Consider the following 27,510-nt stretch of genomic DNA (forward strand, 5'->3'; position numbering starts at 1 on the left):
TTTTACATTTGGAAAATATATTTACAAAAAAAATTAAAATTAAATACATTTAAAAAAAATTAAAGTATAATATTATTTAAATAAATTAAGAAACAAAATCAAAGATTATTTCATAAAAAAAGGAACAAAATAAATTGTTAATTTCAGATAATATTCAATTATTAAATTATATAAATAAAAGATAATTATAAAAAAATGTCATTATTATTTAATCAAGTAAAAAAAAATTAATTATAAAATATATTTTAAAAAATTAAAAAAATTAAATATATATTTAAAAAAATTAAATGTTAACAGTTTTTGGCCGACTGTTAGAACAGTCAAGACAAGACCCGACTGTTAATAGTCGACGTCTTTCTCCCATTCCTCTCTTCGTCGGAAATCGCCATTTTTTACGACGAAAGGTTCAAAAAATTACAAAAAATTCACATTCTCTACCAAAGCACCACACAATCTAGTTACTTGTGCTAGTATTAAACCGAATAAATGTAAAAAAATTCAATTGATTAATAACAAAAGTTACAAATTTATGCGAGAAAACTAACCGAAATAGTTTCGCCCGGTGGTCGATAGCGATCATCAATCGAAGTCGTGGCGTCGGTCAGTCCATGGTTGATCGGACTGTTTCTGTGGCAACTGAGGCGTCGGTTTTCTTTTGGATCGGTCGGTTAGGTTTCGAAAACAATTTGTAATTTTGAAGGGTAAAATCACCATTTTGTGTGTAAAGTTATTTTTTAACTAATTTTTTTTTTTTTAATTGACTTAAGGGTTAAAGACCAATCTTAAAATTTGCTACATTGGTTGAATCATTTTTGTGTATTTCCTCTCGTTACGGTGAACTATTAGTATTACTATGTAATGAGTTTATAAATAATCTTAACGTATATTTTCCTCGTTCACAAACCAAACCCTAGATCCCAAAATCCGTAGCAATTCGACCACCTCAAGTCTGATATCCGGGTCAGATATTTGAAATTTTCATTAGGGAATCCAATCCGTCATTCAGGTTCGATTTTATGTCTTTTTTTATACTGAATTTTTGGTTTCTATTTTAGGAATTTTAATTTTGTTGCATTTGTTACAGTTTAATTTGTTGATTAAGCATGATATTTTCATAAAAATGTGTGAAATTAATAAGATTAAGTCAGCTGATTTTTTTAGTTCATTTAGTGATTTTGAAGTTTTGATGCTTATGATGGACACACGATTTGTTTAAGTAAATTTAATTTCCCAAATTATTGAATTTTGCAATACTGTCTTTTTTGCATCTACAACTTGGACGTTGTAAATTCCTTCGTAAATCACATTCTGATATGAAGATGGATCGTACCTTTGTATATTTCCAGTGATTGTTTTTACAAATTTGCCCATTTCCTTCTGAATGGAATGGCATAAATGATTTACGGAATACTGTCCAATTATACTAGGTTTTATGCTAATTAGAAGTGTATATGAGTGCACAATCCAATTATTTTTGTGTAGCCAGTGGTGCAAAAAAATTTCAAATGCGAAGAGTATTTGAATACAAAGTTAGTGTTTATCGTGGATTGTGAAATTGTAGATCCTTGACCATTTGCCTTTTCCGGATCGATGCCCTTTCTGGTTTTCAAAACAATGTTCTCACATGCCAAACTTTACGTAGAATATATATATATATATTTTTTGGTGTCACCTTTTAAATTTGAACTAAAAGTTTTTTAGTTTCAGGTTGTTGAAGAGAACTTATGTGATTTTTAACTTATCAACGCAGGATTTTTTGTTGATTTTTTTTTTTTTTTTTTTTGGGTTCTAATTTTGGAAAATGGTAATTTTTAATATATTTCATAATCAAGATAGTTTTTTGGTGTTTTAAACGTTACCTAGTAAAACCTGAAATAATATTTTCAAATGATGCATTTACAAATTTTTTGGATTAAATATTTGACTAGCTTATGTTTAATGGTGGGTAAACTGCATAAACATATATTTATACTTACCAGAAAGAGAAACCAAAATCTCTTATGTTTCTTCTCTTGTGCGACTTACCATCAGAAGCTAGACAATTAGACAAATGTGGTATTAAAAAATCATGACTCACAAAGGGGTACAAAGATCTTGATTGTTTATTATCAAACTTCTCAAAGGGGGTTTGAAGTACTTGTTAAATGTAAAATTCAAATCACGATATCTATCTATATAAAAAGAAGATCCTTAAAGGGAACTAAAATTATTTTTAAATTTCATTGTGCATGTATAAGTAAATTCACAACAACTGCATGCAACAGAGTCTAAATTGTGGACATTGGAAGCAAAACATATATTTGACAAAGAAACAGTTGTAACCTTGGCTTCTGTAGAATCACAGCGGCAGAGGCTTAATTCAGAGAATTGTTGCTGTTGTTAAAAAATTGATTCCCAATATTTTTCCTATGATCGTGTGAATTTTTGCTTTATAGGTTGAAGGTAAAATGACATTTTACGAGAGTGCAGCCACTATTTTTTGTAGTATTGAAGCCAAGGTTGTGAGTTTGAGAAGTATCAGAAAGAGTGATTCAACTCCACTTAGGTAATGTGACATTAATTGATAGGTAAAACACATTTTGTTTAACCTATCAACTAATACCACTCTGAAATTACAACCCTAGTGGGGTTACGAAACATTATTCTATCAGAAAGTATTTGCTTTTATAGTTTTTAACGTAATGGCTTCCAATTTGGTGTAGATGGTCTTGGAGAAATACCAGAAAGAGGCTGCTCCTCTCAATCACTCTTGATATTAAACAGAATACTATTTCATTAAGGTATAATATTTTCTGTAATTTCTAATAGATTACATTTTCAAATAATGCATTAAGACCCATGGGTAAGTTTTTCACTTTCATATACGAATTGATGATTATAAACACTATATTAACAGTGGAATTGATTTCCTACCTTCAGTGGACAAGATAAAAACTTATCGCCGTTAATTTGGCAAGAGAACCCTAATTATGATTATCTGAATTTATGAGTATTTCAAAGACAACCTTAATTATGATTTTCTGAATTTATGACTATTTCAAAAAATCATAATTAAGGTTCTCTTATTGCTTCAATCATGGGAAATTGATCAGGCTTGATGTTAACAGCTGGTATGTTGGGGAAATGGAAATTCATACCAATTTTTAATTTAAACACCTAAAACAAAAATCACAAAGGAAATTAACGAAAGATTAAAGCATTTTTATACCCAAATTCACTGGAAAGATTATTATTTTGATAAACAAATTGAGATGTGTGATTTTATCTAATAAAAACTAATATCATCTTACAGATTTAAAGACGAGATGAAGGCGGAATTGATTTCCGAATAATCTTCTTGCTGGCGACTTGGTTCCAACTGAGGGTGAAGTGCGTAGGAGTCAGAAATTGAGAATAGGTAGATACTCACAGCACTTCGTGGATCTACTGATAATGGACGAAACACCAGTTCAATATCTTCTCCGTCTTCATCCAGAGCAAGAGGGACTCAGTAAGCAGGAGGCAGTTCGTGCAAAGCTTGGAAAGTTTGGGCTCCCCAGCCATAACCACCTCACACCAATTGCTAAATTGTCCGGAGGGCAGAAAGCACGGGTGGTTTTCACTTCCATTTCCATGTCTAAGCCACACATTCTGCTCTTAGACGAGCCGACAAATCATTTAGATATGCAGAGCATTGATGCACTGGCTGATGCACTTGATGAGTTTACTGGCGGAGTTGTGCTAGTCAGTCATGATTCTAGGCTTATATCACGTGTTTGTGATGATGAAGAAAGAAGTGAAATATGGCTGGGGGAGAATGGCACGGTTGAGACTTTCCCAGGCTCATTTGAGGAGTACAAGGAGGAGCTTATCAAGGAGATCAGAAAGGAGGTTGATGATTGATGTGGCATGTATTCCTGGTTCAATTTTGGGTGAGAGATACGATTTTACTAGTGTTTTGTATGAATGAGCTTTACTTGTAATGTTATAAATATCCATCTTTCGCATGGTTGTCGTTTTGAGGTTATAAGAACCATTCATTTATATTATCACTCACTCACTTGCGCTCTTTCTTGATTGATTGTCAAGGAGATGGATCAGTTCAAGAAGCACTCTACAGTGCCTTTGCTTATGTTTGTTTTATTCTTAATGGATTTATGTATTTTGTTTCATATTTAATGTCATTGTTTTATATTTTGCCTCATTATAATTCATTAGCACCCATGGTAGACTTGCAGAACTTTGATTGCACTGTATCTTTTTTTGCTTTAGATAACAAAACATCATTAATTTTGAAGCCAAGCATTTACAGAAATTCTTCACTCCATTTCCATACCTCATAGTTTGAATGAGCTTAAAAGCTAGTACAATTTCATGTACCATCTGGAATTTGTTATGTAGGTAATCAAATAGTATTCTCCTTCCTGCACAATACAATCATTCTTTGTCATTGGAAATGAATGACGGGTTTGCCTGTTCCCAGCTTCTGATGACTGAACATTCTCAGAAATTTCGAAAATTATGATATGTTTGTTGTGTTCTATGGCATGTATATGGTTGAGTCGAGCCATATTTTGGCCAGCACTCTTAGTTTATTTGGAACTTGATGGCAATGAGAATTAATTGGTAGAGATGGATCCACATCTTTGATAATGTTCAACAAATTAGTGTATGTTGGTACAATATTATATTGGACGGAATAATGAATTTGATTTTAATTTCTTTTTCTTCCTAGACGAGTCATCCAGTAATACCCAGTTCTCCTGCCACGCCAGAAGTTTTTGAGGTTCGTTAGCCACAGTCTGCAGTCAAATTAGAGGTTTATATTGTTATTATCTTTTTGCCCTGACAGCCCTGTTATTTGTACATAATATTATACTGTTGAGCATGGTTGTGGAGAAACTTATTTAAAATTTAAGATAAATGGAGACAAACCCTTGGTCTTGTTGACTCTTCAGGGAACAATATATGAGGTCTTTGCTGTAAAGGTGTGAAATTTGTATGGCATTGTTTGTATGAATAAAGCTGAACTGTCAAAAGAAATTTAACATAGGAATTGATAGATATACACATTGTTGTGGGACTCGGTTGCATAAAAAATTTACGAAAAAAAGTGAGCCCTCCCTCTAACGTGAGTATTCTGTCGGGGGGTTGGTCATCCATTTTCTGGCATTGTAGCAAGTCTATTGTTTGTATAGGGTTTTCAAAGAAGAAAGTGAAAAAATATAGAAAAACTCATCTCGATCCCAATAAATATGACTCAACTGTGGAAATCTTGTTTCGTCACATCATTAGGTTCATTAATACATCATCTACAAAGACTCAATGAAAACAAGCCCTTTGCATAGTAGGCTATGTTCATCTCTATCTATTCCTAAGCTTCATGCTTGAATGACATTTGCTTCTGCGAATGAAACCTCAGTTGGGTCCGTGCAACATGTAATATCCAATTGACGAAACCAATTGAAAAAATGGTATTTTATGCTTTTATACAAATAATGGAGCACTCATTCTAGTGAAGATTTTCAAAATTGATAGTATTTGTAATGAGTAATCGAATACGAATTTGAAAAAAGATTATATCTTCATATAGATATTTATAAGCTCTATGAAACAATTAATTAGAAATACATTTTGTACGATAGCCCCCATCTGATGGAAAAATGATCACATTATGCTATCACAGTCTATTATTACATAGCAATTCAAGCTTGCTTATGTTCTGAAAGGCTGGGGACTCTGGTGCCACATTTAGTAGGTTGGGAACCTGAATGCCATTCTTAGCAAAGGTGAGCGACCTGCGTGAAATTTATCCAAGTTGTTTTCCTAAAAAAAATAAAAATAAAAATAAAAGGGAAAACTGTCTCTGCGTACTAGTACACAACGGAAATAAAACATTGCCTTATTTGAAAATTTCAAATCAAAATTTCCTGTAACAAATCTGAAAGACACCACAAGTAATGTAATACACTACAAATATAACTCGCTGACAAAAATAATCTGACTATTTAAGGCCTTGATAACTACATGTCCACAAAGTGATACAGGTACGAGATAACACAGTAGTAGTGAACTACAACGTAAACTCAAATGCAACCAGTGAGAAGGAAGAACTTTACAGCCGGATTGAAGGGTCGATCCCAAAACATAATAATGCATCATACGGTCCTTCAATCAACATGCGCATCCTCCTGACTGTTGTTGTGACACAGACGCATTTGTGTTGCTCGACTTGAGGTTGACATCAACCATGTCCTCTTGCTTTGCTGAGGATAGCGTCTCCATTCCTGGCAAGGCTGCAGCAATCTTGCGAAATAGTGCCTGAAACAATTGGCCTTTAAAGTTTTAGTATTGCATCTCTACTGAGCTTCTAAAAAAAGGAAAAAGAAGTGCAACTGTTGATCTGCCATCTATCAGGTGTTATTATGATGGAATAAAACCAACACTTTTGCCAAATTGTAATCAGAAGGAAACATATCAGAAAAGGTCCCATCATATTTATAAAGATTTAGTCCATCACTCAACTTGAACATTTGAAAGTAGAATCCATTACCGCTACTGCCACCTACCTTTATATTGAAGCCAGCCTTGGCACTTGTTTCAATAAACATTACATTTAGGTCACGAGCTTTGGCCTCTCCTTCCTCTATTGAGACTTGCCTAAATTGTTACCATGCACATAACGCATTAGAGTAGAATAATGTCAAAAGGAATTAAATACAAGAGCATTATCCTGATAAATATACTAGATATGATTCAAACTAATTCAATTTCGCTTTCATCATTGTAAAAACAATGCCAATAACAGTTTAAACTGATACTTAAATCATTAAATTGATCAATGAGCAAAGGTAGACCTAAATACTGATGCTAAGCAGAAACACATTTATTATCAAGTCATTCATGTCTCCTTGACCATTTGATGAAAGTTTACGAAAAAATAAAAATCAAAAATCAAAAGATTAGGAATCCAAATACAGTACGCATATTTTGAGCATTTCTAAATGAGCAAGCACTGACATAAAACAAACTTAAGGTTTATCAAACAGAATAATTTCACAATTATCTCCTGCACTATTACAGTAAAAAGCTTGCAATTTTACCCAGATAGTAATTTCCATAACCTCAGGTCCTCAGTAATAATATTTTGTTTTATTCTAATTGCTCGTAATTCCATTCATGGTTCAACTGCTGAGTTAGGACATTCATCCCTCAAATAGAGGTAACAAAATAACATAAATCAACAGCAGAAAAATATCAATTTAACAGTAATATCATACATGAAAAACAAAAATAAGGGAACACAAATATCATTCATCCCTCAAATAGAGGTAACAAAATAACATAAATCAACAGCAGAAAAATATCAATTTAACAGTAATATCATACATGAAAAACAAAAATAAGGGAACACAAATATCATTCATCCCTCAAATAGAGGTAACAAAATAACATAAATCAACAGCAGAAAAATATCAATTTAACAGTAATATCATACATGAAAAACAAAAATAAGGGAAAAATTAACAATCGCTGTACCTCTTTTCCACTAGGTCAGTTTTATTGCCAACTACCACAATGATGACATCACTGCCTCTCTCAGTGCGAACCTCCTCAATCCACTTTGAAGTGTTGAGGAAGGACTGCCTGCCTAGAAGGCATCAAAATAATAGGTAGAATTATCATCAATGCACATTTATAGAGCGAATATATAACACTCAATTAAAGTCAGCAGACATGAGAAAGGATTGGGAAATACAACCACCGTATGAACTCTTTTTCATGTGGTCATAGGTAGTTTCTTTAGAAAGAAATAGGCAACCATCTTTTTCTCTAAATTCTCAATTATCAAATTGTTATTTCAGTTTCTATGTGTGGTGTGACCATAAAATTACACTTTATAGGAAGATTCATACTTGCAACATCGTATACAATGACTGCAACAGAGGAGTCCCTTATGTAGCTTGGAATTAGACTCCTGAATCTTTCTTGTCCCGCAGTATCCCTGCACACATAATAATATAAAATAAAGTTCCCAAAGTATACAACTTTGCAAGAAATCCAAAGGAAATAAATCCAAAATTGGGGGTACAGTGACTGCATACATGCCAAAATGTGATTTATGACTATGCTTAGGGCCTTGCAGAAAAGAGAACATGAAATTACATGAACTAGCTCTCGAACACCTCTTTACCAGTACAGTCCCACTATAGAATAAGAAAGAGCTTTGCATGCCACCGTATACAGCCTTGACTGATAGGCCCGGTTGCAACATGGGATGGGAGAATGTGAAAAGGCATAGATTTCATAAATATAATCAGGATATGATATCAAACAGTGTACAGAAGAGTATGCACAAACGAATTAGCAGCTCAATAGTAGCATCTGCAATCTCTTCGACCCATAAATCAACCAAAGTGTCACTGTAATCTTTTGACCAATGATGATAAAAACTAGCAGGAGAATGGTTGCAATGTACTATAATTTTAACGCTCAGCATAATGATCGGTACTGCAACTATCTTAACCAAGCACGACACTATTACATATATGTTCAATATATGGTGGCATTATTTAAGCAAGAAACATATCTTACCAAAGCTGCAATCTTACTGTTCGATCTTCAAGGTACATTGTCTTTGAAAGGAAGTCGATACCAATAGTAGCCTGAAAAGCAATTAAAGGAAATCAAAACACATAAAGAATTTGTCACCTATTGCAGGACAGTCGCTGTTTAGACATGAAAAGTCCACTTTCAAGAGTATGCCATGCGTATCATAAAACTATTTCCCTTCTTTATTCGATATTTAATAAAACATGCAATCAAATAGACAAAATTTAATCATGTAATATGTAATTCAGTGAGTGCTCATATTGAACAAGAAGTTCTCTATGGGTATTTCGATCATTCATAACGACAATACAATTTTAGTTATGGTTGGTAAATGGAGGATAAATACAAGAAAGGTGAATGGAAAGAACTTGGATCAACAAATTAAGAGCATGTTTGGGAGTGATTTTGAGAAGTGATTTTTTGACCGTTAGGAGAAAAGTGGGGTCCACCTGTGAGAGAAGAAGTCAATTATGACGGCTGAAATAGCTAAAAAATGATTAAAAAAATCAATTTTTTTGGGGAAAAAATCAATCCTAAACAGGCTCAAATAACTAAATGCCAAAGCATAAGTAAAATGCATCTAAGATTGCTGTTAGAATTCAGATTCAGATATGATTGTAAGAATTAATCACACGAAATAAACTACTAGATTTCAATGAGAAGTTTTAGATGTGAACTAGGAAGTAGCAAGAGAACAAGTTGGTTGCTTGAAGATAAACATGTCCAATCTTAAATTTTAACGTTTTGAACAAAGAAGCTTGAATAATTTTGAAGAAAGAATCACATCCCCTACAGCAGGTATTCCATTTCATTCTTCTACAACTAAACAAATTGTTGCTTTAATTTTTGCATTAAAATCAACAGATCCAAAAGAGGGTATCATTTCTCTAAACTGATCGAGACTTTATATAATATTCTAGTTACAAAAAAAATAGACTTAGACTAATGTCTATTAATACATAAGATCATTCATGATAAGTACCAAATTACACACTATCTCAGCATCAGATGACTAAGATGAGATCATTGATATAAACAAGAACTCATTAGTCATTACCATAAGATCAGTAACCAAATTAAAAGAAATCTAAAACTCATCCCGGTGTGAATATACTAGTTAGTAATATAAACAAATCACAATAAATTAAAAAGGAAACTAAAAACTCTGAAAATGCGAACTAATTAGAAACTTTAGCAGTCAGATCCGTACTCTTCGAGCATATTAATACTTACATAAAATCAAATTTTGATGGCGATTAATCGATCTTTACCTGATAAGTGTTATCGAATTTATCGTACATGAATCTTGTGATAATACTAGTCTTTCCGACCGATTGATCTCCTAAGAACACTAATTTGTACTTCGCGAGAGCTGAAACCGGAGCCATCAATCAAATCCAGAAATGTCCAATGAATTGAATTCGGATCTTCTGTAAATGGAGCGGATCGGATTTTCCGATTGAGGTTTAAGGTCTCGCAGGAAAAATGTATCGGGAGATTCCGCCGGAGAAATCGATATGGCTTCGTAAGGCTAGTCCCTCTGCGGGCTTGCGTGTTTGCTTCCTCGAAATGAGATGTTTTTTTTTTTTATGGACTCAAAAATTATTTATATGACTTTAATAAAAATAAAAATAAACACTATGTCAAAGTGTGTCATCAAAAGGCTCTTTTGACGAGATATGATCGCTATTAGTTTATCTTTAAAATCATGTTTTAAAATAATTTTTAAATTAATATTTTAATTTAGGGGACGGATTTGACTCTTCAAACTCACACTCACACTCAAACTCAAACTCAAACTCAAACTCAAACTCAAACTCACCCTCTATAATTAAAAGTACTCAAAGTAGGTTAAAATAAAAAATAAGAAAATGATAAATATTTTTGAAAGTAATAAAATTAAGTGTTAAATATAAACAGCATGCTGGAGTTTACTCTCTAAATTTATGGATGTTCTCTAAATTATAGAATATCCTCTTTTAAAAATAGAAAGTCTATTAGAAATGTTATAAAGTAAATTATTGTAAAATTTTTAATTAATTAGATTGATCGAAATTAACCTCCCATAAAATTAGAATTAGAATCGGTTCGTGTTTGGATCGAAATCGATTGCACATCAGGTTAAATATAATCAAAATTAGAACGCATATTTCGTCATGTCCTATCTAATAATATATATATGTATGTATTTTGGCCATGTGAAAGGAATATTATGAAATTAAAGATACATATACTTTCGAAAGAAAAAATCGCAGGAAAGAAAATAAAGAAAAAGACATGAAGAGGGAGTAATCAAAACAAATCTCTTTAGGACAAATTTTACCGGTGCATTGGCGTCAATCAATGTATTTTGGCGGTACTTTTCTTGAACGGAACAAAAGGGAACTTAAATTGCTTGGGTAGAACTTTCTTTCTGACTTATGTTCGTCATCATTAATTTTCATTTTATTATATTTTTTTTTTAATTACACAATTTTTCATAAAATAATATTACACGTAAATTGAAAAATTTTCCTTCTTTTTTAACCACTTATTTTTCAAAAAAAAAAAAAAACACTATTCCGCTCATTTTCATTACCACAAAATGGGGACCAAACGGGGGCTGAAAAATAATCTTGACATTTTATTTCAAAAAGTAATTTGGATAGAATTTTTGAAGAGATGTGAGCTAGAAATCAAATTAGTATTGTCATTGATTTGGGGTGTGAATGAGGGATTCGTTTATATAGAATATTAAATGCCTCTTGAGAATGGATACACCTTAGGCTCCTCAACTCATCGAGACGAAAATACGCTTTAAAAAAATAAATTTTAAAAAACGATGACCATACAGGGGATAAATAATCCAAATTAGTGCTTGACCTAATAATGGACCCAATTAATTATAACAAGAATCGCTTGAAAATACGATCATGATTACAAGAAGCTTCATCAAGAGAACGATTCGATATGCAAAGTTTAGTAGATATAGCAAAGCATAGAAGAATTCGTAATCGAAATTTCTACATATATTTCTCTCACACTCCTCACAAGGTCGGAAGGGAACGACAAGTTGATCCTTGTGAGTGAGTATAATTTCATATTATAAAAATAGAACCGATAAAACAAAACATTTAGACATAATTCCACTGCGTCAAATGGCAGCCTTGTGAATTCATGATGCAGCTAACAGAAATGCTTGAACTGATATGCTCTCAAAATCCTTTCTAGTATGGCTTCGACTCGGTAGATATCGGCAAGGGGCGAAAGCCATGTTTGAGACTGGCTTGCCAAATTTTGTCAATGCTGAACATCATATTACCACACTCATTGACATTCCAGTCTTCTAAAGCATGCAGTATCCCGGCTACACGCCATGCGCTCATCACCCTCCTCGGTAACCAGTTCTGTCGTGCAATATCGAAAGAAAGTTTTCTCAAATTTAGTGTCGACCGCCTCATTTAAAAGGCGAAACTATTAAAAGAGAGAGCTTGATTTCTAACCTCACAAGAGTCTACATTCTCAAGATTCTTAGGAGTCAAAACTGCTGGTGTGTTATGGTAGAAGCAGTCTTTACGCAGTTTTTTTGGAGGAAATTGTGAAAAGGGAATGAACAATGCTCCTTTTGATGCCTTCATTTGTTCATTTTCGCTTAATCCATCTCCCACCAGCCATGTCTGCAAAAATAACATTGTAAATTAACTATGTATAATTTTATAACCACAAAAGCGGATAAAAAACATAATAATAAAGGATTTATCACCTTTGGAACATTTCCTTTGCAGAGGACCAAATTATTTCCAGCCTCATTGCTGAGCCTTGTTTTTAGATTCTTATACTCTTCCTCTTGTAACATATTTACCTACAATTATCGCAAGTTAAATAAGAAAGCCAAAGAAAAGGACAAAAGGCTTGATTGATCCCCGTAGGAGTTTGTGTCACATCTTAGTACCAGTGTGAGCGATCATTCTCTCAAATCAACTACTCACGGGTTTAATCTATGTAATGTATTGCCATGGCTATGCATTATGAATTCGTGTGTAGTTATATATGTCTTTTGAGTCTGAAATTCGTGTGTAATTAAGACAATTTGTTTATAAGCACTTCAAATACCTAGCTAATTCGAATTTTACCTCATGATTTTGTATCTTTTTTGTACGTGTTATAGAAATGATTAATGTAAGAAATAAAGGAACTATAGAAATATTTGGGCTAAAGCCGCATATATTGCAAGTAATTGGACAGTGGATGGAGGATATTTAGGTGCACAAGAAATTAACCATTTGTCGCACTAGAGTGGACACAATGAGGCAAGACAACCGGCACATTATGTGTCAGACGTTTCTCATTCTTGAGTACAAATCGAGTCTTGCTTACCAAACTTCCCTAAATTTCATCAGTTTGTAGGCCATGATTTTATGATGATTAAATAAATGTACCTTGATCCCCTCTTGGCATAATGCATGAGCAATGGCATAGGCAACCTTGGATAATTTGCCTCTTAGAACCACTCCATCTGTTCCTTTAGGAATGCTATTTAAAACAACAGCAACTGCCAAACTACTCCCATCTATCAACTTCACTTTTAGTGAAGGGTACTTTCTTATGTAAATTTCACCATTTCTATTCAGCTCCTCTTCCTGCACAATTACATGTACATTCATATTTACCAAGAAAAAGCCTCACGATAAAACAAGATACAATCTCATATAACGTGCTTGAAATCCTTTTTTCCTCTCTAACCGAAGGATCTATCACTCTCTTACGTCATAAACACAGAATTTTAAAGAAAAGGACTCCTTGTTTTTTGTTCGTTTATAAATAAGCACCTTTACGAAGATTTTGAATATGTTTTCCTAAGTTTAAAAGGTTAACCTATAAGTTACTTTGAAAGTAACCCTATTTTTATATTCTCAAATGAAGTAATATTTTTTAAGAAAAAATTAGTTTATAAAGAATAGAGTTGACAGTGGAACAACAACTTGCCTGATTCAATAGGCCAAGGCTCAAAACCTTGGTGCCCTTCACTTCAGCTTCAAGTATAGCCTCCTCAATTAGGTTATTGATGGACTCTCTTTGCCATTGCAAGCAGTACTAAAAATGTAGTAAGATTATAAATTGATGACGAATAGAAACTCGTACATACTAAACAAAACACTACAACTACGTTCTTACTTGTATTTTGTATTTCGGGATAGCCCAAGTTTGCAACTTGAGACGCTTGAAGACATTTCTCTCGACCGTAAAAGTTCGACCATAAATCCAAGTTACCATCATGGACCAAAGTGTGACAGGCCACATTAACCGCAAGTACCAAGTAGAATTGTGAGGTTTAGAAGCTAAGGCTGCAAACCCTAAACGTAAATGGTATATGGATTCCGGGGTTGTTAAGTGTGTAAGATAAATTACATCTGGCAATTCCTCCTTTCTCTGCACTGATTTCTCGTACAATGAGTCCGTAGAACTGTCCATTGTTCCGTAGATGTAATCGTAGAATGGCATGAAAAGTGAGTAATTGGTCCGAAACTGTGTGTGATGCAACGAATGAAACCTGTTAAACCAAATTTGCCTTAAAAAGTTACTAACTATAAGTAAATGAATAAGTTTAATTCATTACTAATCTTAGTAAATATACAGCTAATTTTCATATGTTCCATAAGATGTTCTTAGTTTTTCACTAAGGTATGAAATAATTGAGAACAATGAGTCACTATCGTGGTCCATGACTTAGGGCTGGAACCATTGTCGCCAAAAAATGAACTAAAAAAAATTCCACATGAGGTGGAACCATCTGAATCTTTCTTTAAAAGCATCAAAATACATGATAAATTTGACACTAAAATAATTTAGGCACGTTTTATTGAATAATCACGTTGTCTAAAACACAAAAATATTGTTACGAAAAACACGAAAGAAGTCGAGGTACGAGGTACTTACGATGGTGTGTACATGAGATACTTGAGAGGGGGAAATATGGAGAAAAGCCAATTTGGGATGAGCTCAAAATTGCAATGGCCTAAGTTGTTCATGACATCGATGAAAGTAATATAGCCAGCAATGGAAGCAATAGAGATAGTCCCCAAACGTATAGTTATAATAATTGGTGTTGCAAACAAAGCAAAGTATGCTATGTGTTCCGCGAATGGATGGGTGACAGCTGTCAGAACATGAAAAAATTCGGGTTAATTGAGATGCATAGCGGAGAGATGGTTAATTTTGAAAATATCGAAATTTCTAAATTTCGTTAGGGATGGACATAATCGAGTATAGTTCCATTTAGAATCGCACATATCCAAAATTAAATAAATTAAAAATGAAATTGAATTGAACAAAATCTAAAGCATGTTTGGTATGGATTAAAATTAGATTTTAATCTAAATCAAAATCAAACAATCAATATCAATCATATCTTTCATAGGTCCCACAACCTTTCAATTCATAATCTACTAAAAAAATATAATTTTAATCCTCACCAAACACCCTCGTATTATTTCAATCCTATTAAGGTACCGCAAATTTGGCACATTAAATATGTACGGTTCGTTCCAGCACAAAACCTGATATATGTTGGTGAAATTTCGCTTTCAAAAGTTTATGGCTTTAATGTGGCTCCAATTTAATTTTGACGAATTTTAAGCTGGGTTGGGGAAATGGGGTGTTACTATTTATTATATTATTACAAAATATAGATAAAATTTAATAAATCTTACATGTAATTGGCTCAGTGACAATAGACGAGTGGTGGTGGGAATGGTAGCGAGAGTAGAGGAAGTGGTGGTGCAGCGCTCGATGTAACCAGTAGTAGATGAACTCGACTAGACTAGCATGAAGCAAAATTGTTATCACCACCCCGTCTGTCCTCCATATGGGCAGATTATCAGCCCCTTTGAGGTACATTGATCCCAAATAGAATAAACTCCCACTGAATATTATCTGGTCATCCCTGCAAATACTCATGAAAATTTTACTTTATTCAAAAATAAAAAGAAATGGGTTTAGTTACAATTTCATCATTGTTGTCATGTTAGTAAAAAACCTATTAAGGTTTATTAAGTAGTGTATTTGAAAAGTCAAAAATTGCTTCTGAAACTAAAAAACTGCTTTTGAATATGTTCGAATAATTTTCTAAAAGTACTTGTCCTGATTATAAGAACTTTTAGAGAAAGTTGTTTTAAGATAATTTTCATAAGGAAGCTCTTTTATAATAAGTAAAAACAAAAGATCTCATAAGTTAAAAATCGAATGGAAATTCGTGATTTGGATAAAAATGGCCGTAAATTTGATATTTAAGGCACAGTTGACAAAATGTCAAATCAAAAATTCTCAAAAGCTCGAAGACTACGGAAACGATTATTCACAAACAAAAATATAATAGACCATTTATATCAAGTGGCACAAAGTTTTAAACGAGGCAATTTAACTTGATAGCAAAGCAAACAAAGGGCCTCATTTATGAATTTTGTCATCGTTTCCTTCATGAACTAAATTTATCTATAAAAAAAAAAAAAAAAAAAAAAAAAAAAAATTTTGAGATTAACAATGGGAAAATCAAGAATTGAGAGAGAGATCTCTCACTTGCATCCTTTACCATATACAGATATGTCGCACGAATTATGAATGGACTTAAAACCAGATACTGCATTCACAAAGCACAATGAGATGATCAGTGTTAAGAATGAGATATGGTGGGGTGGAGTAGGGTGGGATAGAGTACAAGGGACAATGAAGAAAGTACAGTACCTTGAAACTCCCAAGTCTTGTCCATGGCCATTCAGTGAGAATCCCAGGTTTGGAAGCCATGTCTACTCTTTGGTCTTCACTTCTACAACTTGTGAATCTAATGAGGAACTAACTACACATACATATAGGTAGAGATATGTGTCCGCTAGAGGCATGTTTGGTATTGAAGATTGTGATTAAACCATTGGAAATTTGATTATCATAACACTTAGTACCATCCTATACTACGTAACAAGTGCACTTCTTTGTTTATTGTGGGTTAAAGAATACAATTAGCTACTCAACTTGTAAAATTATGTCATTATCGTCGTCAAAGTTTCTTTTTTTAAAATGATCATTGAACTTTTATTTCTATTTTACTCCGAGCACTTTCAGCCCATTTGACATAACTTTTGATTTAAAAAATCAAAAGTTACTTCTAATATTAAAAAATTACTCTGAATCTATATAAATAGTTTCCTCAAAGTAAAGAATCTTACAAAAAGGGTTACTAAATGAAGCTAATCCAAGAAAGTTTAATCGGGAAACTCTTCTAGTACTACGAACTGTTTTAATTATAAACCAGTTCAAACATTGACCTTAAAAACATAAATAGTACAGGTTGAACCGACATCGATCAACTTGGTGGTACATAATAAAATTTGATGTGAACTAACCACTTGACATGTACATGTCATTAATTGGCTTGTTATAACATTTTTTTAACTTTACAGGTTGTAACAAGTAAAAATATTTATTTTCTCGATTTAACTGACCAAATGTTGACGAAATTACTTTAGAATAGTCCCTTTTTCGACTCAATTCATGGAATTACTTACTACACATGGACTAGCATTTAATGACTTACTCCCGTTTCACGTTCAAGAAACCTTGGAGGGGATGTACTTCGTGATTAAATGGCTGGTTGACACTTTTCATAAGGACATTTATTTTTGTTGCCAACCCAGAACATTGGGTAGTTGAATATTAGGTCAAGTAGAATAACATACCCATGTGCTACATGCAGATAGCGTTGTCTCAATTTTCTGCCCAACTTTAGCAAGAGAGTCAAATGAATTTAAGCCAATGCAAAAGGTACGTCGTATATGATAGTTTAGGGTTTTATGGTACTTGTTTAGAATTTCTAGGTTGTTTGTCCCTCATTTAAAAAAAAAAAAAAAAAAAAATTCTTGGACTCATTTTCAGTTATATATTTTATGAAATTCACAATTTTTTTCAATTTTTTAATCAAACAATTGAGTTCAAATTTCTAGTGACGTAGAAAAATGGACCACAAGAAGTGTTTTCCCTTTTTAAGCATATTTTTTGTGGAGAGGTTGATATCCACAAAAAGTTGTCGAGGCAATGTTTTGAAAACTAGTCGAATGTTAATTGGAAAAGATAAGTGATGTAGGATATTGTCATCACTTTGCTCAAAAGATATAGCATGTGACATTAATATAATTCAATCTATATCATCCAGATTCGAGGCCACGAATTCACAATATAAGTTTAATTACAGATTCAATGCTCTAATTTCTTGACTACTGTGGACCTTTATTCCTTTATATGTCATTCGAGCACCATAATTTTAGTGTTCCAATCTATAAGTTTAAAAGCAACCTTGTTGCACCCAACAATTCCTCCATCAACATGTCATACTTGTAACTCAAACTCATAACCATAACTGTGTACATATAATCACCATCATTCGAGTGATTCATTTCCCAAATCTTTCAATTGTTATAGTCGTCACCACTAACATTTTCAACCATTGCATGTGAAACCCTTTTGGATGTTTCCATCCATTTTTTCGTCAATTGACAAAGAAAATAAAATTTGATTTTCTTTGACCAATTAAGTGGAGGGTAAAATGATGACTTTATAATATTAACATATAAAATAATAAAAATACCAATAAAAAATGGAAAAGAAAAATAAATAACCCTTCTACCAAAACCAAACTAGAAAGGCCCACCCCCATTTCACCCCGTGGACCAACCGTCGCCAACCTACACAAAAATATGCCCATAGCAGCCACCACCATCCCTTAAACCACCAAACGTCGCTACGGATGGCAAAAAAATCTGTTCAACCTGATGCCCTTGGGCCCCGCCTCGAATGGGGTGGATAATACCCACCTAACCGGGTACATGGGATGGGTATGGGGCCAGAGTCATTGTCCCGAAGCGAGTATGGGAGAGGTACGGGAAACATAGTCCCCGCCCCGTTACCCGCCTAGTTTAATATTAATTCAAATTTAACTTTTTATCAAACAAAAATAATAGATTTATTATCCATTTTAAATATAGCATAAGTTGTTTTTAACAACATGGTAAAAAGGCATTACTATTTACTAAGGACATAAAAAAATAAGTAAAAAATTAAAAAACAGAAAGAAAAAATAAATCGGGCCAGAAATGGGGAAAGAGACTTGCCCCACCTCAACCCGAACCCGCCCCGTCCCGCTTTAATCGGGTATGGGTATGGAATAAGATAACAAAAATATCCAACGGGACGGGGGTGGAAATGGCCAACCCATCCTCTACACGCCCTGTTGCCACCGGGAAACGTCGCCCACTGAAAATCAAACACGAAAAAAAAAAGAAGCAAAAATCGTGGTCTCAATTCAGCAGCGGGGGGCGAAGCAGATTTATTCACTACCAGATTCGATAGTTCTGACATTTTGGAGAATCGAATGTTTTCTCTTCGTTCATTTTCAGGCCAAAGCAAATATTTGAAGTTTCGAAAATGCAAAATTCATGGTTGCTATAATTTTCAGTCTTCTCAATGTTGAAGATGTACAGTTGTTCATCTCAGAGGAGGTGATGGCGCTGGTATAGATGGGGTTGTCAATGGTGGTGGTTGTGGAGGAAAGGAGGGAGGAAATTGTGTATTTTGATTGGGTGCTTTTTTGTTGATTTCATGTTCAACAATAATTGCCGCAAGAGAATTTATTGGTGGAAATATTGGAGGGATGGAGAAGGAACAAAAGAAATAACACAAAAATTGCAGCAACAAGACGAAGAAATTAGGAAATTGTCAAGAACAACTTCGAAGACTTGAACGCGAAATCGCTATCTTCAAACGTTATTTGCCTCCTCTTCGATATTTAAGGGTATTCCAGCAAATGATTTGAAAAATTATAATAAGCCCTGTAAAGAATTTCATGAAAGCACAAAGTAAAATTCTCCAAAACTTGAAGAATACAATAAGAGAAATGAATATGAATGTAAACCAGGATTTAATCTATGTTGAGGAATGAGGAATGAATTTAAAGTGTTTTCAATATCTCTTTGCCTTGAACATGGCTCCTTTATACATAGGCCTTGTTTATATACACGAAATGGTGCCAAAAAACTCAAGAAATCACCAAAATCAATTTTGTAACATTCAAAAAACGGCCACTAGTAGTCACAAAATAGTACCATGCGACCGCATGGTGTAATCCCATGCGGTCGCATGGTTTACTCCAAAACGCCCGTTGAAGTTTCGGGCTATAGCCATGTGATCGCATGGCCAAATAGCCTATGCGGTCGCATGGCTTAATCTTGTAGCCACCATTTCCATTTTTTTCCATACTCAATCTGTTGATTTTGAACAACCAATTCACAACGTTTGTCATCCCGAAAAATGGTGAAATCCCGTCGCATCTTGAGGAAGCCTATCTCTTGATCTGAACTTGTAAACGGATTTAATGGAATTATTTAAAGAAATTTATAGAAATGGAGGTGAAAAGAGCAATCGTTGGTAGTGGGGTAGGGTGGATTGGGAAGAAGAGGTCTTTTCTCTCCTTTTTTTTTTTCTTTTGTTATTTAATGTGGTAAATCTGATAATACCATTTTAGCCTCTTTGAAATTGATTAAAATGTGATCAAAACTAATTTTTAGGGTCAACTGACTACAAACAAGATAAAAAATCATCCGAAAGGGCTTTACATGCAATGATTGGAAAAGTTAAGGGTGATGATTTTGCAACGATTGAAAGGTTTGAGAGAAGTCTACTAGACTGCTAGTGTTTCAAATGTTTGAAACTCTGCAATTATCCCTAATTTATAGGACCATTTTGAATTTGCATTCTGCCAGCTAGCTAAATTTGTCATGCTCATATTCGGTGCAAATTATTCAAAATTTATTTTTATGTACACATTTTTTCAAAAAAATATTTTTCTCTACTTTTTAATTACTCATTTTTTTTTTTTTTGAAAGCCTGTGTGTTAATTTATTTGGTTATGTTCGATTTCAACTTATTGTGCTAAAGGTTTCTTGATTTAACAAAAAGCGGAATTTTTATAAACCATTTTTTTTCAATTTAAATTATTTCTTGTGGAAAGAATTATTTTTGCTCTTCCCAAGTGGTATGGTAGATTTGTAGTTTAAAAAATAGTCAATTCACTCTTAGTTAAATTTCAAAATATCCAAAGGAAAAGCTACGATATTTAATGCATGAACCGACTCAAAAAGTAAGTTATTTATAGAATTTATTGCATTGATTTATAGAATTTATTGCATTGAAGTTGTACACTTGCAGATTAAAGCTGTCAAGAAAAGTGATCAGACCATATGCATTTCTAGCGCCTGTTCGAGGGAATTGAAATTTAAGTTTTTAAGTAAATTTTAATAAAGTTGATTAAATGTACAGTTAAAATTTTTTAATCTCATAGGATATGTGTTTAAAATTAATTATTAATTTAAATTTAAATAAGAATTTATATTTTAATTCTTACCAAATAAAGATGCAATAATTATATATTACTAAAAAAGTAATAGGGATCTCACGTAAGTAATTTAGAGATCAGCACTGTTGACATGGGTAGTGAAAAGGTTGACCTTCAATTTTATTTATACTTTCAACAAAATTGTCCTTTTGTGGAATTTAGCCCATTTTTTATGATCATTATTGCGTAAAAATAATGTTTTGAATATTATTTTTTAAAGAATGTGCAGTTAAAAAGTAAAAAAAATTTAAATTTAGGTATAAAATATTTTTTTGTGTGAATATATAATTTAAAATGAGTATGAAAAAAAATAACTTAAAGGGTGTCAAACATGAACTTAATAAATTCTTGAACGAAACCATGAAGATGGATGAAATTATTATAAAAATTGAAGATAATAAAGAAGAGATGACAAAAAGGAAATTGAGGACGAAAGTAACTGCATTAATACATGAACGACCAAAAAGCAAATTTTTTATGAAATTTTATTGAAGTCAATGCGACAAACCTGCTAAATAGGCTGTCAGCCAAGCGATATTGTACGTATTTCCACCATTCACGCCACCGTGGTGGAGCTTTGATTTAGACTACTCGTACGAGGGCTCGATGTTTTTTAAATTTAGGTATAAAATATTTTTTGTGTGAATATATAATTTAAAATGAGTATGAAAAAAAATAACTTAAAGGGTGTCAAACATGAACTTAATAAATTCTTGAACGAAACCATGAAGATGGATGAAATTATTATAAAAATTGAAGATAATAAAGAAGAGATGACAAAAAGGAAATTGAGGACGAAAGTAACTGCATTAATACATGAACGACCAAAAAGCAAATTTTTTATGAAATTTTATTGAAGTCAATGCGACAAACCTGCTAAATAGGCTGTCAGCCAAGCGATATTGTACGTATTTCCACCATTCACGCCACCGTGGTGGAGCTTTGATTTAGACTACTCGTACGAGGGCTCGATGTTTCTTTATGATAAGGATAAGGATATTTGGGCAAAGCTTGGAGGGATGTTTCCTTTATGTATATGGATAAGGATATTTAGCCCCTGTTTGATGCTCATTACCTGAAAATGAAAATGGGGGGAATAGTATTTTTTTAGAAAAATTGGTGGTTGAAAAAGAAGGAAAAGTTTTCAATTTACGTGTAATATTATTTTATGAAAGATTGTATGGTTGAAAATAGGAGAGAGAAAAATGTAATGTAATTTAATTTAATGGGGATCAAATAGGGGCTTAGACAGGACCATCTAAATAGGGGGCTAATCGCCAATTAGGCCCCTTGGATGGACCAGCATCGTCAATGTATAAAGTAGAGATTGTTTCCTTGCGGTATGTGGAAGGGTAATCTGCTGCATTAAAATTAAAATTAAACTAGCAATTAGATTTTAGAATCGAAAATGATCATAAATTTTGACGACAATTTTAATTTCACGAATTCATCTTGATGTAGATGGTTAATGATTGTTGTTTCCACAATTGAAATTAAGAATTCAAGTATTGATAACTTCCTCCAATTCCACCTCTGCTATCTCCACGAAAGTTCACTTTCAAAACTTATAAAATAATAGATTTGTCATGTTAAGCCCCTGTTTGAGATCCATTCTACAACTATTATTATTATTTTTAATAAACTCATTTTTAGTCAAACATTTTTTCAATAAAATAATTTTATAGATAAATTAAAAAAATTTCCTTACTTTTCAACGACACATTTACTTATCATCTTATATAGTATAAGCTGAAAAAGGGGTTTTGAGCCTCTCGTCTACTTCCTGCGGCCTGAAGGCTTCAGTCCATTTCCTCTTTGCTTTTCGTTTTTTTCTCCTTTGTCTCTAATAAATCACAATTATAAAATTCATTTCACCCGAAAATGGGGCACAAACAAGTCATTTAAGTTTAGCCCCTGTAACCTTCGTCTTGGGAGGAAATTTAAATTGTAATTTTTTAGAATGTGTGCTTAAAAATAAAGAAAAATTTTAAATTTACGGATAAAATTATTTTATGAGATAATGTGTTATTAAAAATGAATTTTAGAAAAATAGAGTCCAAACATGTTCTTAATTCATTCACTGTAGGTAGTACTATTTCCAAATCTTGCACCAACCCCAACTTTTGTATCAAAATTATACATGAACTCACATATTTTGGTCTCATCCATATATAAGTAGATGTGCCTTTCTACAATTTTTGGCCATCAGTAAATTTGATCGACTCCTAATTTGATTAGATTGGGCTAAATGAGGCTCGCAGTTGCATGCGTAAGAAAAGTCATGAAATGCGTGAGTCAAAATCACGTGAAATTACGTCTTTAAAAAATTCTATATTTTTTTTTTTTTTTTTTTTTTAAGTTGTGGACCTTGTGGTTGTGGTGGTTTTTGTTGGTAGTTGGCGATGTTTTCCAAAGTCGTGATATTGGTGGTGTTTTTTTAGTTGTTGAAGCGGTAGTGATGGTTGTGTTTTGATTGTATCAGTGGAATTAGGTGATTATTGTTGGTAGTGGAATTGGCGATGGTGGTAGTGTCGACGGCGAGATGGTCGGCGGTGGTGACGGGGTAAGGATGGTGGAAAGTGGCGGTGGCAGCAGTGGAGGGGGTGGTGGTATGTAATGTGACCAATTATTTACCTTGTGACTGACTATTTGTTTACCCGTGATCTATAATTTTATTTAAATAAGAATTTATATTTTAATTCTTACCAAATAAAGATGCAATAATTATATATTACTAAAAAAGTAATAGGGATCTCACGTAAGTAATTTAGAGATCAGCACTGTTGACATGGGTAGTGAAAAGGTTGACCTTCAATTTTATTTATACTTTCAACAAAATTGTCCTTTTGTGGAATTTAGCCCATTTTTTATGATCATTATTGCGTAAAAATAATGTTTTGAATATTATTTTTTAAAGAATGTGCAGTTAAAAAGTAAAAAAATTTTAAATTTAGGTATAAAATATTTTTTGTGTGAATATATAATTTAAAATGAGTATGAAAAAAAATAACTTAAAGGGTGTCAAACATGAACTTAATAAATTCTTGAACGAAACCATGAAGATGGATGAAATTATTATAAAAATTGAAGATAATAAAGAAGAGATGACAAAAAGGAAATTGAGGACGAAAGTAACTGCATTAATACATGAACGACCAAAAAGCAAATTTTTTATGAAATTTTATTGAAGTCAATGCGACAAACCTGCTAAATAGGCTGTCAGCCAAGCGATATTGTACGTATTTCCACCATTCACGCCACCGTGGTGGAGCTTTGATTTAGACTACTCGTACGAGGGCTCGATGTTTCTTTATGATAAGGATAAGGATATTTGGGCAAAGCTTGGAGGGATGTTTCCTTTATGTATATGGATAAGGATATTTAGCCCCTGTTTAATGCTCATTACCTGAAAATAAAAATGGGGGGAATAGTATTTTTTTAGAAAAATTGGTGGTTGAAAAAGAAGGAAAAGTTTTCAATTTACGTATAATATTATTTTATGAAAGATTGTATGGTTGAAAATAGAAAAGAGAAAAATGTAATGTAATTTAATTTAATGAGGATCAAACAGGGGCTTAGACAGACCATCTAAATAGGGGGCTAATCGCCAATTAGGCCCCTTGGATGGACCAGCATCGTCAATGTATAAAGTAGAGATTGTTTCCTTGTGGTATGTGGAAGGGTAATCTGCTGTATTAAAATTAAAATTTAACTAGCAATTAGATTTTAGAATCGAAAATGATCATAAATTTTGACGACAATTTTAATTTCACGAATTCATCTTGATGTAGACGGTTAATGATTGTTGTTTCCACAATTGAAATTAAGAATTCAAGTATTGATAACTTCCTCCAATTCCACCTCTGCTATCTCCACGAAAGTTCACTTTCAAAACTTATAAAATAATAGATTTGTCATGTTAAGCCCCTGTTTGAGATCCATTCTACAACTATTATTATTATTTTTAATAAACTCATTTTTAGTCAAACATTTTTTCAATAAAATAATTTTATAGATAAATTAAAAAAATTTCCTTACTTTTCAACGACACATTTACTTATCATCTTATATAGTATAAGCTGAAAAAGGGGTTTTGAGCCTCTCGTCTACTTCCTGCGGCCTGAAGGCTTCAGTCCATTTCCTCTTTGCTTTTCGTTTTTTTCTCCTTTGTCTCTAATAAATCACAATTATAAAATTCATTTCACCCGAAAATGGGGCACAAACAAGTCATTTAAGTTTAGCCCCTGTAACCTTCGTCTTGGGAGGAAATTTAAATTGTAATTTTTTAGAATGTGTGCTTAAAAATAAGGAAAAATTTTAAATTTACGGATAAAATTATTTTATGAGATAATGTGTTATTAAAAATGAATTTTAGAAAAATAGAGTCCAAACATGTTCTTAATTCATTCACTGTAGGTAGTACTATTTCCAAATCTTGCACCAACCCCAACTTTTGTATCAAAATTATACATGAACTCACATATTTTGGTCTCATCCATATATAAGTAGATGTGCCTTTCTACAATTTTTGGCCATCAGTAAATTTGATCGACTCCTAATTTGATTAGATTGGGCTAAATGAGGCTCGCAGTTGCATGCGTAAGAAAAGTCATGAAATGCGTGAGTCAAAATCACGTGAAATTACGCCTTTAAAAAATTCTATTTTTTTTTTTTTTTTTTTTTTTTTTAATGATGGGGGAATCTCAACCGCTACTCTTCGAGTCCGTATTGGGTAAATTCTCGGACTAACGCAATAGCCTACAAATCACGTCAATCAGATAAATCGCACTAAGCAAACCCGGTACGACAGACTCGACCGAGAAAGTATTGTTAAGGAAAATCGAACTCGTGACCAAAGACCTCCACTCTCATCTACTTCACCAAATCGGCCACCCCATGAGGGCCAAAAAAAAAAAAATGAAAATGAAAATTCTGAATTTTGTAACTTACTTTTGGTGAGTACATTAAAAAATGAAAATTCGAGCAGTCGTCGGACTAACGCAATAGCCTACAAACCACGTCAATCAGATAAATCGCACTAAGCAAACCCGGTACGACAGACTCGACCGAGAAAGTATTGTTAAGGGAAATCGAACTCGTGACCAAAGGCCTCCACTCTCATCTAATTCACCAAATCGGCCACCCCATGAGGGCAAAAAAAAAAAATGAAAATGAAAATTCTGAATTTTGTAACTTACTTTTGGTGAGTACATTAAAAAATGAAAATTCGAGCAGTCGGTTACAGATGAGCATAGGAAGATGAATTGCTTAGTCACCCATCTAGACAATTTGTTTAGGAATTGAACTAGTTTAAATACGACTTCCTAACTTCTTCAGCGGAATACGGCGTCTAGAAAAGAACAAGAGAGTCCCCATACCCGACAAGCCTATGAGGTATTATTTATAGGTGTCTAACCTCCTATAACTACTAGGCAATTATTATCCACTTGTCCAATGCAATACGCCCATTCACGATACGGGTTTTTCACTCGCTAAGTGGTTAACCTTCATCTACAAATTAGATGATAGAATTAGTGATAACCGTCAAACAGTTTTTAATTAGTTCCAAGGATGTCCGAATGGTTTGGATAGTAGTGATCGGTATAGCATGGCAATAGTCGAGCAAGCGTAGCGATAATTAGGCTAATATGGTGATAGTCGAGCTACCATAGAGGTATTTAAACAAGCATAACGATAATCGGACTAACATGATAGCAGTCGCCATATCGTAGTAGATATCACCTGACATAGCAAGAGTTGTCTTCACTCGATTGCTCATCGCAGTTCATTGTTTGAACCACATAGCACGAGCAGAAATCTCCCGACATAGAGAGATTTGTCTTCACTCAATTGGGCATCGCATTGCATTGCTTGAACCACATAGCACTAGGAATGAACGAGCCATCATAGAAAAAAACTTCCATTACCTTGGCTACTATCACAATATAAAGTCATTGGGTTAATTATATGAATGGTTATTAAACTTTGTGAAGTATTACTACTTAATAATTGAGCATAAAAATTTATTTCAACGATCACTAAAATTCGTGAAGTATTAGTACTTAATAACTAAATTTAAAAATATATCTCAATGGTCACTGAATTATGCACCGTATTATCCCTCCATCACTCAAATGAGAAAATCCGTTAAGTTCAACACACGACGTTGAATTGAGTGATAGATAAGTAACACGCTTCATACTTCAGCGACTATTAAGATACATTTTTTAAGTTCGGTTATAAAGTAGTAACATTTAGTAAAATTTGGTGACCATTTTTTAAGTTTAGCTATTAAGTAGTAACAATTTTTTCCTTCAAATTCACCTACGTGAAAGAAGAAACTAAAGAAAATGAAGTGAAAAAAAGTGGAAAAATCAAATTGAACTTAGTTATCTTAGTATAAATTTTAACATTTTTATACTTTTATTTAATTTTTCTGTCAATTTCTGTCATTATTCCTACAGCCTCTCTTTCAATATTTTTATGGTGAACTAATAGCCATT

The 27,510-nt window shown here is 33.0% G+C and overlaps 3 protein-coding genes and 1 long non-coding RNA gene across 4 annotated transcripts; 1 reads left to right on the forward strand and 3 right to left on the reverse strand.

Moving 5' to 3' along the window:
* Positions 1-608: 608 nt before the first annotated feature.
* LOC111412891 (ABC transporter F family member 4-like) lies at positions 609-3,882 on the forward strand. The gene is made up of 6 exons (XM_023043759.1): positions 609-663; positions 2,265-2,332; positions 2,436-2,545; positions 2,703-2,780; positions 3,057-3,110; positions 3,378-3,882. The coding sequence occupies exons 1-6, from the start codon at positions 609-611 to the stop codon at positions 3,880-3,882; spliced, it is 870 nt and encodes a 289-aa protein (XP_022899527.1).
* Positions 3,883-5,865: 1,983 nt separating this feature from the next.
* LOC111411604 (ras-related protein RABH1b) lies at positions 5,866-10,250 on the reverse strand. The gene is made up of 6 exons (XM_023042120.1): positions 9,864-10,250; positions 8,575-8,645; positions 7,896-7,984; positions 7,519-7,630; positions 6,549-6,639; positions 5,866-6,300 (listed from the first exon to the last, which is right to left on the reverse strand). Exons 1-6 carry the CDS (start codon positions 9,978-9,980, stop codon positions 6,154-6,156), a joined length of 627 nt encoding a protein of 208 aa, XP_022897888.1. The 5' UTR covers positions 9,981-10,250; the 3' UTR covers positions 5,866-6,153.
* Positions 10,251-11,519: 1,269 nt separating this feature from the next.
* On the reverse strand, positions 11,520-15,543 carry LOC111411605 (protein ECERIFERUM 1-like). The gene is made up of 8 exons (XM_023042121.1): positions 15,282-15,543; positions 14,509-14,728; positions 13,747-14,122; positions 13,558-13,665; positions 13,011-13,211; positions 12,335-12,433; positions 12,075-12,248; positions 11,520-11,978 (listed from the first exon to the last, which is right to left on the reverse strand). The coding sequence occupies exons 1-8, from the start codon at positions 15,526-15,528 to the stop codon at positions 11,799-11,801; spliced, it is 1,605 nt and encodes a 534-aa protein (XP_022897889.1). The 5' UTR covers positions 15,529-15,543; the 3' UTR covers positions 11,520-11,798.
* A 548-nt stretch (positions 15,544-16,091) lies between these two features.
* On the reverse strand, positions 16,092-16,599 carry LOC111411606. The gene is made up of 2 exons (XR_002705846.1): positions 16,312-16,599; positions 16,092-16,207 (listed from the first exon to the last, which is right to left on the reverse strand). It is a non-coding gene; the product is annotated as an uncharacterized LOC111411606 (long non-coding RNA).
* Between the last annotated feature and the right edge of the window lie 10,911 nt (positions 16,600-27,510).

Source organism: Olea europaea, chromosome 16 (genome assembly GCF_002742605.1).
Source record: "Olea europaea var. sylvestris chromosome 16, O_europaea_v1, whole genome shotgun sequence".
Taxonomy (NCBI): Eukaryota; Viridiplantae; Streptophyta; class Magnoliopsida; order Lamiales; family Oleaceae; genus Olea; species Olea europaea.

What these genes read in the sequence shown, in the direction of transcription:
- LOC111412891 (XM_023043759.1), top strand. Translation starts at nt 609, where the DNA reads ATGGTTGATCGGACTGTTTCTGTGGCAACTGAGGCGTCGGTTTTCTTT. An exon ending in CAGTTGTAACCTTGGCTTCT is followed by an intron (nt 2,333 to 2,435) that starts GTAGAATCACAG and finishes TTTGCTTTATAG; the next exon opens with GTTGAAGGTAAAATGACATT. An exon ending in AGTGATTCAACTCCACTTAG is followed by an intron (nt 2,546 to 2,702) that starts GTAATGTGACAT and finishes AATTTGGTGTAG; the next exon opens with ATGGTCTTGGAGAAATACCA.
- LOC111411604 (XM_023042120.1), bottom strand. Translation starts at nt 9,980, where the DNA reads ATGGCTCCGGTTTCAGCTCTCGCGAAGTACAAATTAGTGTTCTTAGGA. An exon ending in AATTCGATAACACTTATCAG is followed by an intron (nt 8,646 to 9,863) that starts GTAAAGATCGAT and finishes ATTGCTTTTCAG; the next exon opens with GCTACTATTGGTATCGACTT. An exon ending in ACTGACCTAGTGGAAAAGAG is followed by an intron (nt 6,640 to 7,518) that starts GTACAGCGATTG and finishes GTAACAATTTAG; the next exon opens with GCAAGTCTCAATAGAGGAAG.
- LOC111411605 (XM_023042121.1), bottom strand. Translation starts at nt 15,528, where the DNA reads ATGAGTATTTGCAGGGATGACCAGATAATATTCAGTGGGAGTTTATTC. An exon ending in TGTCACTGAGCCAATTACAT is followed by an intron (nt 14,729 to 15,281) that starts GTAAGATTTATT and finishes ATGTTCTGACAG; the next exon opens with CTGTCACCCATCCATTCGCG. An exon ending in TCCCGAAATACAAAATACAA is followed by an intron (nt 13,666 to 13,746) that starts GTAAGAACGTAG and finishes CTACATTTTTAG; the next exon opens with TACTGCTTGCAATGGCAAAG.